This window comes from Nycticebus coucang, chromosome 10, assembly GCF_027406575.1.
Source record: "Nycticebus coucang isolate mNycCou1 chromosome 10, mNycCou1.pri, whole genome shotgun sequence".
NCBI classification, from domain to species: Eukaryota; Metazoa; Chordata; class Mammalia; order Primates; family Lorisidae; genus Nycticebus; species Nycticebus coucang.
The window spans coordinates 77,524,463-77,544,458 of NC_069789.1; the positions used below are offsets into that span (position 1 = coordinate 77,524,463).

At 42.3% G+C, this 19,996-nt stretch overlaps 1 protein-coding gene across 2 annotated transcripts in view; it reads right to left on the reverse strand.

Moving 5' to 3' along the window:
• C10H1orf21 (chromosome 10 C1orf21 homolog) overlaps window positions 1-19,996 on the reverse strand; it is a 246,360-nt gene that overhangs the window by 115,689 nt on the left and 110,675 nt on the right. For both annotated transcript variants that reach the window (XM_053606787.1, XM_053606788.1), the window contains exon 3: window positions 5,186-5,280. In XM_053606787.1, coding sequence (XP_053462762.1) covers window positions 5,186-5,280 — 95 coding nt within the window. The remainder of the gene's footprint in view (window positions 1-5,185; window positions 5,281-19,996) is intronic.

The following is a 19,996-nucleotide window of genomic DNA, read 5'->3' on the forward strand; positions in this document are numbered from 1 at the left end:
AGTCAAAGGGCTTCAGTGACTGGAGGTCATAGCATTTACTGAACAACTACTAAGGTCTAGGAACTGTTCCAAATGATTAAGTTTTTAATCTCATGAGCTTACATCTGGAAGAGAAATGCATATTAAGACAATTACAAACAGGTATCTCAAAATTGAGTACTATAAAGGGGAAAGCAAATGCAATCAGAAAAAAAAAAAGGGAGAACTAACACAGGTGATATGGTTTGGAGTGGGTTCCCTTAAATAGTGACATTTACCCTATAGTATCAAGAACAAATAGGATAAAATCAGGCAAAAATGAAAGAGTGGATTGTGCAGCGGGAAGGCATTTTCCAGGCTGGGAATAGAAAGTGTTAAGGGATCGAAATGGGCAAGTTCAGACCTTACAAAAAATGAAGGACCACCGAGGGGAAGGGACATTTTGAGCACAGAGGGCAGAATCCAAAGACTCATGTGGGCACAGACCAGGTAGGGAGCACCCTGCAGTGACCCTCGGAGTCTCCAGATGCTTTCCTCCATCACCGCTGCTTCACTTCCTGCTGACTGTCTCGTTTATTCCCAAATGTTCAGCCGTCTACATTCAGTCCAACTACATTTATTCATTCGTCTGTTCATTCAAGTCAACAAACATCTACTGTACACCTATTATGTCTCTGCAATGTACTGAGCTCCTCACCTGCATTTCCATCCCTTCTCCGCATGGATGTTCTCCAAGTTCCTAAAGCTTTGCTTGCTCAAAACCAATCTCTACTTTCACATTGTACTTGGGGTTATGGTTATTTAGGTCACATGCCTTCTCTCCACTATCAGAAAGTGAGCTCCCGAGGGTCCCATGTGCCTCTGTGTATGCCAAAGCAGACAATGGCAGAATCTAGGCGTCACAGGGCTCTGTCACTGCACTTGTTACACTGCTGTATGATCTTAACTTCCTCTCTCAGTGCACTGCACTGTGAGCTTTTTAAGGATTGCCAACAACAAATAATGAAAGCACAGATGGATACCTTATATTTTCATCAAACACAATCTTCCTACCTGTTTCACAGTGTCACTGAGATCACTATTTATTGTTACCACCATCAATCCATCATCTTTCCAGGGGATCCTAATCTTGGGTATTATCACCATTATCTCTCGATTTCTTTGCCTTCAAGGTGTCAAATCTTGTTGCTTCTCCTTCTGAAACCTTACCCAGATCTTCTCTAATCTCCTTGCCAACACCTTGGTGCAGGCTAATTGCCTCTTCCCAAAACTATTACGACTGATCTCCCATCTTATCTCCCCACACTAATCCACATGACATCTGCTGTTGCCACATAAACTTTCCTGAATCATAATGCTTGCCTGCCAATTCCTGGCTTAAAAACATGTGAAGCCTCCCTTTAATCCAATGCCTTAATTGTAGACTTCTCAGTTGGACGTCAAGGCTCTGCACATTAGCCCATCTATGTTTTTATTCCAGTCTCCCACTGCTTCCCCGCTGACTTCCCCATTTCTCTGCCATCCTCCGATCAAACAGGACTGTGTGCTTTTTATTAAACATACCTTGTGTTTTCCATCTGTTACTTCTGCCTGGGGCACTTGTCCTCATTCCAGACTTTGAGGCCCACCCTAACTAAACGTCAGCTTTCTCGTGATGTAGATCCTGATAACCCAACAGACATGACTTCTGCCTCTCTGAGTATCTGTGGTACTCTGTATTTCTTTCTTAGAGTTCAGTCTCCCTCTGTTTTAGTTACAGTCATTTGGTACTTATCTAGCCCACTGTAATACAAGCACCTTGAAACGAGGATCAGTGGTTTCCTAAATTTTCTGTTTCTCTATAGAGTCTAGTACAAATGTCTTGTGAGAAGGCGTCACAATCACAGTATTTATCGATCAATACCTATTTGTGGCGTTGAACTGTTCTCTCAACTTTACCGTAAGCTCCCTCAGGACAGGGACTTCAAGAAGGCTGTGCCTTTTAATACTTAGTAAGTGCTTTGTCCATAATAAGTTTCCAAAATATTCTTCTTTAAATAATTTCATGGCTCCTAAGCACGGTTTTTCAACATACATGTAATATTTAACATTTACATAAAGTATTCAGTTAGAAATTTCTCACTAGGCTTGGTGCCTGTAGCTCAGTGGTTAGGGCACTGGCCACTTACACTGAAGCTGGTGGGTTCGAACCCGGCGTGGATCTGCTAAACAACAATGACAGCTGTAACAACAAAAAAATGGCCAGGCATTGTGGCGGGCGCCTGTAGTCCCAGATACTTGGGAGGCTGAGGCAGGAGAATCACTTAAACCCAAGTGTTTAAGGTTGCTGTGAGCTGTGATGGCACAGCACTCTATCTAGGGTGACATAATGAGACAAAGAAAGAAAGAAAGAAAGAGAGAGAGAGAGAGAGAGAGAGAGAAAGAAAGAAAGAAAGAAAGAAAGAAAGAAAGAAAGAAAGAAAGAAAGAAAGAAAGAAAAAGAAATTTCTCACTAGTTAACATAAATAAAAAATAAACACTGATCCTAATATTCTTTTGTTTTGTATGTTGATGCCTAATTCTTACAGGCGCTTATCATGTGTTAGATAGACACTACTCAAAGTGTTAACAGCCAGCATGTCTTATAATCCTCACAACAGTACTATGAGGTATATGGTTTATTTCTTTAGTTGATGGGGGAAGATTTAGAGAAGTTAAGAAATACCACAGGTGAGCAAGTGGCAGAGCTGACACTGGAATCCAGGCAGTTTCTGCCTCGCGTCCAAAGCCTTCACCGTTGCACCACACTGCCTCAGTCATGTTTCCTGATCTCCTTAATGTCAACAGTTTGAATTAAAAAAAAAAAAAAAAAAACTGTTAAAAAACCCTTTGACCTACATTTTAAAATCGTTCCCTGAAACACAAGAATTTCTTGACACATTGATTATTTTAAAAGGATGCATTTTATGTAAAAAATAGTTATGAATTAAATCTATTTCATCCACCTTCCAGGGGAAGCTTCAAGTCTAAGAAGTTATCCTTGTATTTTAAATCAAGAAATATATTCAAACAACATATGCTTCTCAAAAGGCATTTGTATTGCAGTGGACAGGGTTAAGTACCACGTGATTACATATAGTCAATTCTTGATTATACAGCCCAAAGGGTAACATAGGGAACAAAGGCAACATGCTAACAAGCAACTGACACCCCTTGAATTTTGGAAAACAGTTTGGATATTTCAGAATCAAAGGTAACCACTCTCCATTCCCTAGGCTAACATTTATATACTTGAATACACCAAGTGGACCCTGGACCCTGAATGGCTAGCAGAATAAAAGGGTGAGGGTTAGCATATATAATGCATAATAAATGCAGAATGACTAGAAATTTCTCTTTTGAGATCCCCATTCAGTCTGTAGAGAAAGGCACTAGGGCTGATTCTGATCATGGTGCTCAAAAAAAAAAAAAAAAAAAAAAAACAAACATGCTAGCCATCAAGTGTTACTTTACTCTGTGCAAACTGAGAGAGAAGGAAAAAAGTTTTATTGGGCCTAACTATAATGACAGCACGTTGAGAAGAAACTCAGAAGCTGTATAAGCTGAAAGGTGCTGCTTCCTCTAGAATTCCAGGGACATGAGCATGTGAGGTGGGGATCACACGCTAGGAGTCAGATCCAGGGAAAGGTCACTGCCAGATGGGTGAATCGCTTGAGCTCAGGAGTTTGAGACCAGCCTGAGCAAGAGTGAAACTTTGTCTTTCTACTCAAAATAGAAAAATTTGTCAGGTGTGTGGTAGGCACCTGTAGTTCCTGCTACTCAGGACTGAGGAAAGAGGATTTCTTAAGCCCAAGAGTTTGAGATTGTGAGCCATGATGTCACATCATAGATGGAATGAGACTGCCTCAAAAAAAAAAAAAAATTCAAGTGGAAACTATATCAAGTAAGGATAAACATTGACTTTTAGCAAAATAAAATACAAAAATGAAAATTGATATTTTAGCTACTCAGGTTTTTGATTTATCCATTTAAAATTTAAAAAATGCATGTAGGAAGTCTGATAATATTAAATTCTATTAGTCATAGTTTCCTTTCCCAGCACCATGAGTAGGATGAATCTCTGTGATTTAAGTGATATTTTAAAATCGAAATCTCATTTATGATGCAAAATTTCATTATCTAGAGTACTCTGGCTCCTTTAATATGATCTACAATATTCATCTTGTTGATACTTCAGTATTTCAAGTTACAGATCATGTTTTCAGAAAAGAATAAAAGAAAAGAATCAGCCTCTGATGTTCAATGTGGTTAATGGAAAATGACAGCCTTAAAAAGTCATGAGCATTGGTTAAGAGTTTGCCAACTCCTTCTGCTGTAGAAGAAATAAAAAACAACAACAAAACACATAATACAAAAAATGAATTTAAGTCAAGTGAAAATATTTCATGACATTGCAGACATCTTAAAAATATATTCACTCAATCATAAAAAAGAAGCAAATACGGGCCATCCAAACATAAAATATACACAAAAACAACTTTGCTCAACCCAACTGAATAAATGTATATTCTTGATTTGTAACCTCTTTTAAGAAATCACCTAATGGGACAATTAGCTAAATATTTTTATAGAGACAGAATATTATGGTGAAATAAGTACACTGATTCTGATTCTTATTAAAGAAAGACTCCTAATTTCCTATTTCAGACCATCACAATCGTCACATTAACTCAAAACTCACCATACCTTTAACAGTGAATGTGAAGTAGTGATTGTCTGGATAGAGATTAACCTTGACAGTATATCATTTGCCTTTGAAAAGCATCTTCTTTGACATTACCCGTCCAGGATAATGAGATTTAAACCATTCATCCTGACCTAGATAAGAGCTAAAAGAGGTGAAGGGGGTGGGGGTGGGAGGCCAAAACAATCCTCCCCTCATAAATTGCAATCTTACTTCATGCTTTTTCCTTTAAATTTAGCTATTTTAAAACACTGATAATTTAGTATTTTCCCTGAAGCATTCCCTATCAAGATTAAAGAAGGGCTTATTCAGAGACAAACAGGATACAGGAGGAACATGTGGCTTTCAGGCAAGCTATAAATAACTACAGCATTTTCAAGAAATCTTGTGCCAGGGTATAAGTTGCAGTTTAAACGTGCAGTGCAGATTTTATTACAATGGTGTCACCAAAATTCACTGTTAAATGAGAAATTCAATTCTTACCAAGTTCTCTTGGTTCCTGGCTGCTATTTTCTGTTCTTCTTCTGCCCCATTTTTCATGTATTTGACCTCTTCCACTGGTTTGATCCTATATTCATCTGAGTACCAAAAAAAGAAAACACATTTTGTAATTTTTTTCCACAAGGGTAGAAAAGTGTCAGCAGAGTCCAATAGCATAATTTGTTAGACCCTTCCCCCTGCCCCTTTTATATGTCTGGAACAATCTGGAAGAAGCTTAACCAGTATCATGCTTCTTTTTATGAGGCACTTTATTCTGTCTACTGGAAAAACCTCACCACCATCAATGCAGCTAATCAAAGTGTCACTGCCTGCTCTTCTCACAGAGAGCAAACACGCTACCCCATCTCTAAAGACTATCTGAAGTCTATATACTGGGGTAGATCACATCATGGTCTCATACTATTTAAGAAAATGTTCTTATTTTTTCCTCAAGAGAACATTAATTCCAAATGTCTGTGGCAGCAATTTTCAGCAGTATATTCTTTCCCTTGATTACTTTCTTTTGGAAAAAACAAAGTACTATTTAAGACTAAGGAATTGTACTGATAAATAGAAATACTTTTTGTGATCCCTATGTTAAATTTGAACAGTCTTCAATTGTTTTTCATTAAATATAAGTTACATATATTTATCATATACATACATACATATATATATGCACTTAAATCATTGTAAAGTCACATATATAAAGACCCTGAACAGATCTAATTGGGCATATTATTCAAGGACGAAGAATAGAATGAGATGCCCATGGGACCTAGACTTTGCAACCGCCAGAAAGAGAAAATAAATCCTAATTAGCAATATATACTATAGGACAGGACAGGTGTGGTGACTCACGCCTGTAATCCTAGCATTCTAGGAGGCCAAAGGTAGGTGAATTGCTTGAGCTCAGGGGTTCTAAACCACCCTGAGCAAGAGCAAGAGCCCAACTCTACTAAAAATAGAATAAACTAGCTGGGTGTTGTGGTGGGTGCCTATAGCTCCAGCTACTCAGGAGGGTGAGGCAAGAGGATCGCTTGAGCCCAAGAGTTTGAGGTTACTGTGAGCTATGACACCCTGGCATTCTACCCAGGGTGATGGAGTGTGACTCTGTCACACACACACACACACACACACACACACTAAAAAAGAAAATATACACCATAGGACAAACTCAGGAAGATTTGAAGCTAAACTTCCCCAGGCCAGATAGAGATTTGGTGATGACAATGAAGTCATTTTCATCAGATTTCTGTCAACAGGAAATGACTTGGACACGTCAAGGTCAAAAATAGGTGTGACTCTGAGTCATCATTAATCCAATTAGTGGGGAGAATCACAGAAATTATGAAACTAGAAAATTCCATCAACTAACAAACTGATGATTGTCTAGCATATGGCATGGAGTGATGTCTAACTACGACAGGCTACCTGAAAGACAGATGCCTGTCCATAACAGAATTTACCTTTCAGCTCAGGAAGTTGAAATATGTTTTCTTATTGCCTATGATTAATTTCTTTCTTTTTTTTTTTTTTGCAGTTTTGGCTGTGGCCGGGCTTGAACCCACCTCCCCCGGTTTATGAGGCTGGTGCCCTACTCCTTGAGCCAGAGGCGCCGTCTCTTATATAATTTCTTATCTTAGTATTTATAATACAACTTTCTAATGTAGTTTTTAGGTTTCCTCATATTACCTTTTAACACACAACACCCAAAGATGTTTGTTATAGTAATATTTCTCCAAGTAATTATGGTGTTCAGATACTTCTCGAAATTATCATTCTTATGAATATAATGCATTTGCATTTATCTGAATAAAGACTCTATTGTTCGTGGCTAAGCCAACTGTTTTTTCCACTTGGCAATTCAGGGTAGTTATTAATTCTGATTTTCCTAAAGAAATTAGGGAGACAGTTATGAACAAGCCCTTTGGGAATACTAAGTCCTAAACAAGTTAATCTGATCCACAATTACAACACGTAAGAATTTCACATTTCAATTTGGTATTTAGAAGAGAAAACAAAGAAAGTAAATTAGTAATACTGACACATTCGATTATGGATCATTTACTGAGACGTTGGAAAGACAATGACTCATTTAAAAATAAAAGACACCCACACAGTATGCCTCTAATATAATTATGCAGAGGTAAAAATAAAGGTAAAAAATCAAAGTTAAAGTGGGCTTCTCTAACTTCAGGTTGGGACATCAATATTTATAAACCATGGCTCACTGAGATAATTGCTAACATTTAACTGAACTGTGGTCTTAATTGCTTAGAGTAGGTCTCTATTTATTTTTTTATTTGTTTATTTTTTTGTAGAGACAGAGTCTCACTTTACCGCCCTCGGTAGAGTGCTGTGGTGTCACACGGCTCACTGCAACCTCCAGCTCTTGGGCTTCCGCAATTCTCCTGCCTCAGCCTCCCGAGCAGCTGGGACTACAGGTGCCTGCCACAACAGCCAGCTATTTTTTTGTTGCATTTCAGCCGGGGCTGAGTTTGAACCTGCCATGCTCAGTATATGGGGCCGGCGCCCTACTCACTGAGCTACAGGCGCCACCCGGTAGGTCTCTATTTAAATACAAATAAACGGGTATGTATACATACATATGTGTGTGTGTATTTGTACCCACCTATATATTTATCACAATTTCACTTGAGGCTGTGATTTTGGTCTATAGGCCTTAAACCCTCATAGGATAGCATAGGAAAAAGCATATCATTTTAGGACCTAAGACGAACATTCCAAAAGACCCAGACAGCCTTTTGCCCACTGCTTAGCAAAAGGTATGTCCTAGCCACCCCAGCCTTGCCCACCGTTCTCTCCCGCCAGCACAGTCACAGCTCAGTGTAGACGCACCCCGAGCAGCCCAGCAATTTTCAGCCTCCGTTTTCTTATCCCTCCAGGGAATACAATAGAATTGAAAACAGCTGACAAGCTATTAATATTTTTCTAATATTTTTCTGCAGCTAAATGGAAATGCTACTGGCTACCTGGCAGCATTATTCAAACACAGGCGCTTTTTTTTTTTTTTTTTTAACATCAAGACAGACTCCCCACCAATTTAAACAGGAAGACAGGCTTTGCGGTATCATTGACAACCCGGGCTGGCTAGCTGATTAGACGATGTGGCATTAGAGAAACACAATAAAACCAGATACAAAGAAAAAGAACACAAACAGCAAGACTCCAAAGCCAAACCCATCACTATTACTTACACAACACACTGCACAAGAGTCGTCGCAGCGTAAAACACAAACGCCAGTAAGACCCTGAGAGAAGCTGCAATTCATAGAAAGCAAATGCTAAAAAACAGCTTGTCGAGTTTCTCAAAGACTGATGCTAGGCATGAAGACATCCGTCCGGAAATGACAACTCATCGACAAATGGTGCCACATGTTCCCAAGGTGACACTGCCATCATGAACGGCCTCACCTGGTCAAATGGTCTCTGTGGGGGCCAGTGGGGCATTTTGGCTTATGATAGTAAAGTAATCCCTACTGAAATCCAGTTTTCCTTTTGTTGAAGGCATCTGGGCATTCATTTGGAATTTTAGGTCTCTTTATCAGAGCCCACACTGGAGGTAATGGGGGTAGCCACTGTTACAAGCCAGAGGGTCCTGGCAACAGAACGATGTGCCAACTTGATTAAGAGCAGGGAGAAGCAGGATCCGTCTTCCTCTGCCTCTGTCTGGCTCCTCCAGCACCTGTTCTCAATTTTTCTTTTCTTCCTGTTGATCTTGTCAGGTGACTTATTAAAAGGCACGTCAGGAATGGTAGGCTGACTCTGTGTTTCCCCCATGTAAACAGCTGTAGGCTGTGCTAGTCAAAATAGATCTGGGGGAAAGGCAAAGCCTTGGTGATGTTTTTAGTATTTTATTCCTCAGATTACATCAGAGAGGGGCTGGGACTATTTGGTGGCAGTGATTTAAATTTTCACCGTTTTAGCAAACAACTGAAAGGCCCCTACTTACCTCAAGGGACAGCAGCTGTGGAGGCTCTTCTGACTTTTTTACTTCTTCCCCATCTAATACAGACATTTATGATCATCTAACTTTTCAACAATCCCAATATTAAACTCACTCCAGCACCCACCTCCTCCTCGTTGATTTCTTTTAGTCAGTTTCGTTAATTATTTAACGTGGTAGTGGATCTTCTGTGTGCAAAGCTTGGGAGAGGTGAGATCAGGCCAGTGAGTTCCTACATCCCACTAATGACTTTGAACTATTTGGAAATGAAAATTTTATTTTTATGTGAGACTCTGTCTCTACAAAAAAAAAAAAAAAATTTATTTTCATTTATTTATTTATTTATTATTTTGAGACAGAGTCTCACTATGTCACCCTCGGTACAGTGCCACGGCGTCACAGCTCATAGCAACCTCCAACTCTTGGGCTTACGCGATTCTCTTGCCTCAGCCTCCTGAGTAGCGGGGACTACAGGCGCCCGCCACAACACCCGGCTATTTTTTTGGTTGCAATTGTCATCATTGTTGTTTAGCTGGCCCGGGCTGAGTGCAAGGAGACCCCATCTCTAGTTGGAGGCATATCTGCTGGAGCACGTGGGAACATGGTCCTTGCCAAGTTGCATGTCTGAACCTGCCAGCCTCGGTGTATGTGGCTGGTGCCCTACCCACTGAACTACGGGTGCTGCTGCACACAGTCCACATTCTTAGCTACTACATCTTTGCGCTCTGCTTTTAACTCACATCATCTCTCTTATCATACCTAATAGGTAATGCTATAATTTTTTTTCATTTTTGTAACAGTAGAAAATATTTTCTATTTATCTATTAATAGAAGAAAATATAAATAATAATTATGATTGTTAATAAATATTTGCCTTATAAGTATTCAGTAGATTGAACAGAAATTTGTTGCAGATCCATTAAAGAGCAGACAATAGAAAAGGCTTTGATTACTTCAGCATATCTAATCCGATTCATTTCTAAAACTATCCTCAGTACAGCTGGGGTACCTACTGCGTGCTGGGCTCCATAATAAGCAATGCTGGGGATGGAAGAGCTCAGGGAACAGGGCCCAAGGAGAACCAGGTGTCTCAAAGAAAAGAGTCATTCTCTAAGAACCTGTCTTGTACTTGGAATGCATTCCTCAGCACACACAGACTGACCTCATTCCACTCTGCCACTGTTCACCAGGACAGCCTCTAAATTCAAAACAACCTATGAGCAAAGCAGAGACTCAGTCAAAGGACTTCATATATCATTATCAATTTCCCTGACAGGTAGTTCCTGAACAATTATTACCGTATTCTCACTTGTAGAAAGTGATTTCATCAGTTCAATATGTTATTATTAAGCAATTTCTAGGGTAATTATAAACTGCTTATTCTAAATGTTTTGAACGTATCTAAAACAAAGCTTTGGTACATTTAGTATACAATGTTCTCAGTTCTTTTCAGAGTTAGTTTCAAATCAACTTCATAAAGGAAAACGTTTCAAAATAACATGATTTGATACATTAAGTTCTAATAACCTAAAAATATAATTTGTTCAAAAAAAAAGCAAAAAAAAATTATGTTTTTTGACTTAAATTTGTGGACACTAGATATAACAGGTGTCTTGCCACTGGATCTCAAGTAGGAGATGTATAAAGCCTCTGTGTGTTTGTAGATATCCCCTTAATGATACTGCATAATCCAAAAATGTTAATGTCACTAAGAAAGCAATTCTTCTGTGCCTTTTGTATTCTGATTCACTAGTGAACCTAATGTTTATTTACTTTTAAACAAGAGACAAACAAAAGCCAGAGATAAAAGGCCTTGTGGTGGTGTTTTCTATTTATTGCCCTGGTATTTGTTATGGTTGGAATGATGGTGTTCCCTCCAAAATTCACATTGAATTCACTTAATTCACATTGAATTCACTTAATTCCCCTGGTGGTGGTATTGAGAGGTGGGGCCTTTTGGGGGATGATTAAGTCATGAGGGGTCGACTCTCATGAGTGGGATTAGATGTCACTGTGAAGGGCCTGAGGGAGGGACTTCAGCCCTCTTGACCTTCTACCTTCCTCTATGTGAGGACACAGAGGGAAGGTCTCACCAGATACCAAATGCGAGCACCTTGATCTTGGACCAGCCTTTGACCTGTGAGACATACACTCACTTCTATTGTTTATAAATTACCTGGTCTGTGATATTTTGTGATAACATTACAGCAGCACAAACAGACCAAGACAGGGGTGTAAAGATGCAGTCAACACACCCTCACTAATAAAGGGTATTTCCATTTTTTAAATATTATGCAATGAATTGAAGGCTTAAAACTGCATCTGATTTTTATTTTACTTTGATATTTTAAAATTCACTAGTGATACTGCATATTTTTCTTGTGTGTAAGATCATTCGTTTGTACTTTTCTTTGAAGCGTCTCTTCTTTTCCTATTGGATTTGTAGCATTTTTCTTATTGATCGCTATGAACTCTTTGTAAATGACACAACTCTATGGATACACTTCAGGTCTGAGCAAAAATACCTCTTGATCTGGGTTCAGACATGAAGATGGAAGGAGATACCTGCTGTCTACCATGCTTTCTGTGTTGCTTTACTTTAAAAATACTCATTAAACACCTGCTGGGTGCCAGAAACAATGCTCCGTCCTGGAGATGCGTCTAGGAAGAGGAAGCAGCGCTATCCTGAAGAGCTGACAGCTCCGGGGGGAGGATGTAAGACAAGGAAGAAGGGCCTAGTGGGTTACAGTCGGGAGAAGCACAGGTGTGGGGTGGCCGGCACGAGAATAGGAGGGAGGACCCCCAACCAAGGGGAGGAAGAGTCTCCAAGCACAGGATGTGTCTCAGTGGAGTCCTGAGGAACCCGTGTGTGTGAGAAGGAAGGTTCAGGTGAGGAACGGTGAATGCAAAGCCCAGGCAGAGGGCGGTAACAAGAAGACTTGCTAGCTCAATCCGGCACACGCAGGATTCCAGGAGGGGGCAGAGAGCGGGAGAGGACAGGCAGACTGCGGGGACCCTTACTCCAGGCAGGCTCCACCCTGCCGGTGCCCAGGCACTGATGCCACCATTGCAGGCTAAGCCTCTGTCCTCCAGGCTGCCTCAGCCCTCTCCTGTGGAGTGATCCTAACCAGTTCATCCAGGGCTTTCTGCTTCTCTCGGAAAGAAGGCTGAGCAAAGGTGGAACTTGCATCTTGGGATACACCAGTCTGTCACAGTAGGGGAGCAAGGACACAGGAGAAGACTGGGAAGGAGCCACAGAGAAGACACAGGATCTCACAGGGTGGAGACTTTATGTCCTGGAGGCAGCTGGTAGAGAGCCGTGGGGCTGAGGCTCGAGATGAGACACTGCCAGGACCGTGTTCCTGCGTGCTCTGGCAGATATACCTCCAAGCGGAGAGGGAGTCTCCTCGCACTCAGAAGAGGGAGCAGCACGGATGGGGCCTGCACTCTATCAGGGGAAGAAGAAACCCCATCCCTGCTCCTCCTTCCACAGGCACTGGAACAGATTATCAGTGGATCACCACAGACAGAGCACTGGCTGCAAAGGCTGTCTCTCCTGCACCTTTTCTGCGCCTGCCCAGCTGTGTGCCATGCAGGTGGGGTGCAGACCTCTCTGAGGGTGCTGTCAAGCTGAGGTGTGCGTGCACACGTTGCTCTAGTCTCTCAGCATTCTACGGTCTCACCCATGTTCTTGACAGGACAAGATGAGAGGTGCCCTCGGCAGCCAGGAGGACAGGGTGACCTTAGGGTTCAGAGGTTCCATAAGAAGAATCAAAATGACAAAGCTTCTGTCACCCCCAGCATCTTTAATAATTAAGACAGGACCTGCAGGCCCCACCCCTGAACCATTTAATCATTTCAGAGGCCAGACAACAAATTTCCTTCATTCATTTGGGATTCATTATTCAGTGACCAAGGATCTATTATCTAGTCATTAAGGACCCTAGAACATTCATCTTCTGACAAGCTCCAACAAAAGAAATACAACCAGATCTAAATCCAGTCTGGATTCCTTTAGGAAAGCGTACTGCAAACCAAGGCTTTCACATTGCTGGGGGGAGGGGGTATTTCTAGACCGTACAAGAATTCCAAATCAAGGAACAGCATGGGTGGCTGAGGACTTTGAGCCACTCCCAGAAGGGGAGAGCAGGCACGATGCTTCTGACAGCATCACCTGGTTTCTCAAGAACCCTGCTCTGACTCTGCTGGTCCCGCTGGTTTTCTGCCCACCACAGATCCGCTGGGACTCTTGGAAAGTGTGAGGTCAGTGCAGTCCTCCCTGCTATTCCTAGCAAGGTTCCTGTGACACTTGATAACCACGCAGGACAAAAGGCTGTCCCGTCGGCTAATCCTTTGATTTAATCCTTGTGTCAGCGCTAGGAGGCCAGTATCATAACTCCCTTTTATAGCTGCAGAGAGATCAGTCCCTGGCTTGCTAATTACATGGCAGGGCTGGGTACAAATCCAGGTTGGTGTGAGTCTAGGGCCAGGCTTTTAACTACCTGACCCAAGTCAGATTTTTGTTCTTTTTTTTAAAAAACCACAAAGTACAGCAAATAATTTCTTCAGGAAATGATATAAAGTATAAATGAGTCATAAAGGATTTGGACAAATTTGTAAATCACAAAGATATGAATAAAAGTTATCAGTGTATCTAACCTTCATGGATAACATCAGAAAAACTACCATATCCTCTGGAGTCTTTATCAGAGGAAAAATATCAGCCTTGTGGTTCTTAAGTTAGGAATTAATATGATGTCCATGGTAAGTGTTATGAAGCCTTTCATTAAAATGGTGATTTGAGGCTCGGTGCCCATAGCTCACTGAGTAGGGTACCGGTCACATACACCGAGGCTGGAGGATTCGAGCCCGGCCTGGGCCTGCTAAATAACGACAGCTGCAACCAAAAAATAGCCAGGGGTTGTGGCAGGCACCTGTAGTCCCAGCTACTTGGGAGGCTGAGGCAAGAGAATTGGTTAGGCCCAAGAGTTAGAGGTTGCTGTGAGCTGAGATTCCATGGCAATCCACTGAGAGCGACATAGTAACTCTGTCTCAAAAAAAAAAAAAAAAAAAAAGAAAGAAAGAAAGAAAATGGTGATTTGAGAGCCAAGGAGTCTAAGGCTGCAGTGAGCTATGAAGAAAAACGAAAAACAAACTAGAAAAATAGTGACTTGACCACTACTGCATCTAACAGAAGAAATCTGACATTCTTCTCCAACATTACTATATTCATGCAATGTCTTTACAAAACCCTATTTTAAAAGGTAAGTTTATTTTAAGGCCTCTGCAAAACCACTACAATTTTGATGTATATTTTTAGTATTAAGACCAAGCAATCAATTTAGGATCTTTCTCCCCTAAGGAAAGGGGGCAAGAAATTAGAGTTATCATTGACGGAGCCGTCTCATGTTCTAGACCCGGTTCTAAAGGCTTGACATACAGCTCATTTAATGCTCACAACAGCTCTCTGAAGTGGAGCCCTTAACGTCTCTATCATACACGGAGGGAAAGTGAGGCACAGTTATCTAGCGGTACATCCACTGAGTGGAGGACTAGGCCAGGCCTGAACCCAGGCAGTCTGATTTAGAGCCCATTCCCTCATTAGAGTTTCCTACAAATGTGCAGTATAATGAATTGCTGATAAAAACCAAGATTATCTTTGTATACTGATCACCATTATGAAACCTGCAGAACTACCACACCTCATAAAATGTATCCTCCCCTGAATGGATGTCACCATTGAGATAAACCTTTTCAAGTCGAGTATTCAAATATGTGCATATATACACACACACACTATTTTTTATAATTTATACGTATGATAGAAAAGAACAGAAAACAAACACAAATAGTGATATTCTTTTTAGGGTAAACGATACAACAATAACAGCAAATATAAAAAGATGTTAGTACAATGTCTCCCATGCCCTCCTTTGCATATGGAATTGACAAAACTTTACCATCGTCAAGAGGACTTAAAACACGAGTTATTTTTCCAAGATTGGAAATAAATTTCTGCTGTTTCATTTACAGTCACTTCTTTGTTGCCGTTCCAGACCAATGGTCATGAATTTATAGGGTGGCTCGTTAGGACTGGAAAATTACCTGACCATTTCAGAAACTCTCATTAGTGTGGCCGCCCCTCCCCCCACACATTTGACAATTTGGCCAAAGGTGGGAGAGAGGTAGGTGTGTATGTGTGTTAAGAAAGAAGAACATCTTAATGATCTTAATATGTATCTGACTTAATTCCTTTAATTGGATTTTGACTGAAGTGAATTTCTGTTAAGAAAAGACTCTCAGAAAATAATCATGACAGAGGGAAAAAAGTTATTAGTCTTCGAGCCTCCTGGGACCCTGCCCCCCAAGACCCTCGTCATAGGGAGAGCAGTGTCTGGCCAGATGGGCTAGCCTGCCTGCTTTTGTGATGCAGATTGGTGACGGGGTGAGGGGTTAGTGGGAGAACTGCAGCAGTCTGGAGCAAAGGGAAACGGAGTGTAGCTAATGAGAGAAGAACAGACACACAGACAGCCAGGGGCAGAAAACCCCCGAGGAGGCTGGGCTGGAGGGGAAGTTCACACAAGACTAGAGAGAGGAGGGAGATTGTAGATGTAGTCAAAAGACAGACAGACCAAAAAAGTCACCAGGTGCACCACAGGTATGATCCCACTGATCCCCCGAAACTTGGTAAATGTAGAATGTCAATGTTTTGGCACAGTAACTGAGATAATTCCAGGAAGGCTATGTTAACCATTGTGATGAAAATGTGTCAAATGGTCTATGAAGCGAGTGTATGATGCCCCATGATCATATCAATGTATACAGTTATGATTTAATAAAAAAAATAAAAAAAAAGTCACCAGGGTGGCACAGTGCTACAGGCTCACAGAGGAGTAGATGTCAGGAGGCTGAGCTGTGCTTTATGAATGAGGTACCTCTTAGGATTCTTTGAGATTATCCAGTAAAAATTTAAATTGCTTCTCCATGATATTTGGTGTTTCCTTTAATATGCCTCTGCACTGAAGCTGGCTTCCAGGGCTCCACTTTATCCAGGTTATGCAATAATTGGAAAGAGTTCAGTGGCAGCAAAATCACTAACAAGAACAAGAAGAAACTGGACAGAGTTATTTTCAGCTCAAGGAATTCCCTAGTAGATATATAAGCAGTGCCACTGATTTTTTAAAATGGAAAAACACATCTGAAGTGCAATTTGTGATAGAATAGTACAGTTTCTCTCCTTATGAAAGATTTTCATGACCTGACTGTTAGGCCGCAGATCTGAAAGCAGCGCTCATCTCCGTGAAGCAGGAGCGGGGACGCTGAGCCGAGCGCACACGCGTGCTCCAGGGCAGCCTGCCGCCCCTCCCTTCTGCCTTTGACTGCCTGCACCTCTTGCCACAAGACCTTCATTGACATAAAATCATTTCCAGTTGATATGAATCGCCAAGTTATTTTTCCCTCAGACACCAAAGTGTGTTCTAACAACGGCAAAGCATAGTTGGGAACCACATGTCTGGTACGTGGGGGGGTGGGGGGAACGCCTGTTCACTGGTCGCTTAATGGCCAGAGCAGGCAGTACCAGGGCGCAGGGGATTCATTCAGAAGCGCTTCAACAGGGGTTGAATTGAATTCAAACCAAACCACCCAGGTGGGCTCTCTAGAGAAAGCCTAAGCACACAGAGCTGATGGACAGGTGGTCCTTGTGGACCTCCCACCCACCACCTATTAGTAAAATATTTCAATGTAGATTAAGACATTTTGAAAGTTCTTGAAGCTAAATATTACCTTCTATTTCCCCCAAAGGCATACTGTGCAACAGCAAAAAAGAACTGCTATAATTTCTAGGACTTTGGATGACTTCAATAGGACATTTTCAACCTATAGCAAAGCATGAAAGGCCCACATGATTCTGTACAAACAGGCCAAAGGAGAATTTGGGGGGACAGCACATAGGTACAGGGGTGCAGAACAGCCAGGATGCTTAACACATCTTTCAAAGAGAGAGCTACCCTCCTGAGATGCCGCTTGCTCGGAAGGCCTGACTGAGGGAGGTAAACTCCCAGAGCTCAAGGATTTTCAGGCATAACACATGACCCGGATATGGTCCGATGCTTCTCTTAATTTGGTTTACAACTGAAGCCGTAAATGGATAGAGGGCCCTTCACCTGACCAAGCCAAGGGGGGAATATGGCTCCTGATTGCTCCCACTGGACGCAACCCAGGCGTGCCCGACCTCTGGGGGTCTTGGCAGCAAGCACCCAGTGAGACCTCTATTGAACCAGAAGGGGAAGGATTGCAGACTCACTACCTTTTGTAAAGCTGATATGCCCACTTGTGGCACTGCTTCCTACAAACCAGGACGGGTCACCCACACTAAGATCTGGGTTGCATGCCTCGAACTCTGTCCTGTGCTAGGACTTCAGGGTATCCTCCTACCTGCGGCAGGACCTCGGAATTATCTATCCTTCTGTGTCTCCTTCAGGATGACCTGGGCTTGGCTGACCAAAGCCCACTCCTGTTGCCCCTCTGTCACCTGTTCCCTTTCCCACCTCTTCTAGTCACCGTTTGATCAATTTACCATCTCATTTTCCAGGACCCATCTTCTGTCAACTTCTCTTCTCCCCACAGTGTGGAGGCAAAGAATCCCCCCAAAGGCTAACTTTCTACAAAAACTGAATGTCCCTGACAAGAAGTTTACCCATGTACCATATCTTGTCATAGGTGAGTGTTTTCTTCTGTAAGAGTCTTCTGGGTACAAAAAAGCGCCCTTTGCAGAGCACTATGAAATATACTGATGCTATTGGAGGGTGACGGCAGTGGTAGAGGGAGGGCAGGAAGACGAGTCGGTGTCATGTGGTTACTTCTTGCCTTAAAAGATAAGACAAAAAGGAAAACAGATTCCCCACTGGAGATGAGGCTTGGTTTGCCTCCCAGAAATCTGGGCTTTATTTGGGTATCAGTTCATAGACCATTGGTCGTTTTCTGGAAAGATATAACAAGACCAACTGAATTGGGAAGGTGGACACAAATGAAAAGGATGGGACAGAACAGGTCAGAGAGAGAGAGGAAACTGGACTGCAGTCCCAGAGTTCTACGAGGAGGAACCGTGTAGGAATGGGGAAAGGGAAGAGCCAGATGCCAGGAGAGATGGCTGTTATCAGAAGGGAGGTGAAAGCAGAAACTGGCCCTCCAGGCACCCAGCCCTCACCAACTTGCTAATAATAAACAAGTCTGAAAAATCTCTCCACTCAGCTCGAATGAAATGAAATGTAACTGTTTCTATGAGAGTAGATGAGATGCTGAGAAGCACCTCGGTCCCAGGACGTGCCAGCGTGTTGGCCGGAGCCCTTCTCTTCACCTGGACCACCTGGGCCTGGTACAGCCCAGCCCTGGAAACTGAACTGGGAACATGACTGTTCATACCGCTCTGTCTGTCCCAGCCAGCATCTATGATGTTGCCCCAAGAAAGTAAAACACCAAGGCAAACATTAATGTGTAATTTTGACCCTACTAATCCTTATAGCCCTATCTTGAAAAAGTCATTACTTTCACAGTATTAGAATTTCATTTTTCATTCCATGTTGCTACTAAGCCTTAGAACTCAATTGTGGCTTCAAAACACAAAGCCGTGCAGCCCACAAACCACTAAAGAACAGACAGGTACAAAACTTTATCTACAGGAACTCAACAGATACTATGTGTTCTAATGAAACTCGTATTTATCCCAGCACTCTGGAAAGCCGAGGCGGATAGATTGCCTGAGCTCACGAGCTGGAGGCCAGACTGAGCTAGAGCAAGACCTCATTTCTAAAAACAGCCAGGCATTGTGGTGGGTGCCTGTAGTCCCAGCTATTCTGGAGGCTGAGGCAAAAGGACTGCTTGAGCCCAAGAGTCTGAGGTTGCCATGAGCTATGACGCCCTGGCACTATACCTGGGGCCACAAAGTGAGACTCTGTCTCTAAAAAAAGAACAAAACAAAAAAGAACAAAACAAGGTTCTACTGTATATAAAGATTATATAGTTGACCACCTCCCTACACTGACCACCTCCTGAAGTTGATCTAATTTTCACAGACCAGACACGCACCACATGTACATGTCAGCACAGTAGGCCTAGTTCCATATGTTGACCAGTTTGTTACAGTCCCTTAGGTGGTCAACTTACAGAGATCCTGAACCTGACCCCACCTCACTATCTCCATGGACATCTCCCTCGTCCAGAACACCCGCATCCTTTGCCAGGGCTAACTGCACCAGCCTCTAATTGGCCACCTGCTTCCACTCCTGCCTCCTAAAATCTGTACCCTGAATAGCAGCCAGAAAAATCCTTTAAATTAAAAACCAAAGTGAGACTTCATCACTCCCCACACTTCGAACTCTCTCCTGACTTCTGCTATGACATTTAAGATAGAATCCAGGGGCTTCCCCTTCACTACCAGGCAGGACAGTCAGACTCTGGCTGCCTCTCTGCGTTCACCGCTCACCACTCTCCGAACATAGGGTATCAGGTCTCTTCCTGGAACCCGCCAAGCGGGCTTGCTCTCAGGGATTCCATTTTGTTGTTCCTCTGCCCAAAACACTGTTTCTGGGGAATCTCATGGCTTGCTCCCTTACTTCAAGTCTCTGCTCAAAGGTGAGCTCCTCAGATGGACCTTCTCTGACCAATAAATCTGAAATAGCCACCCTATCGCTCTCCAGCCCCTTCTGTGCTCACTTGTTTGCACTTCTACCTGATAGGACATGTCTGACTCTGCTCATTGCCCGTCACACCCTGCCTAGGACGGTGTTTTTCAACCTTTTAAATTTCACAGCACACTTGAACCTGTAGTTAAACTTCTACACCAC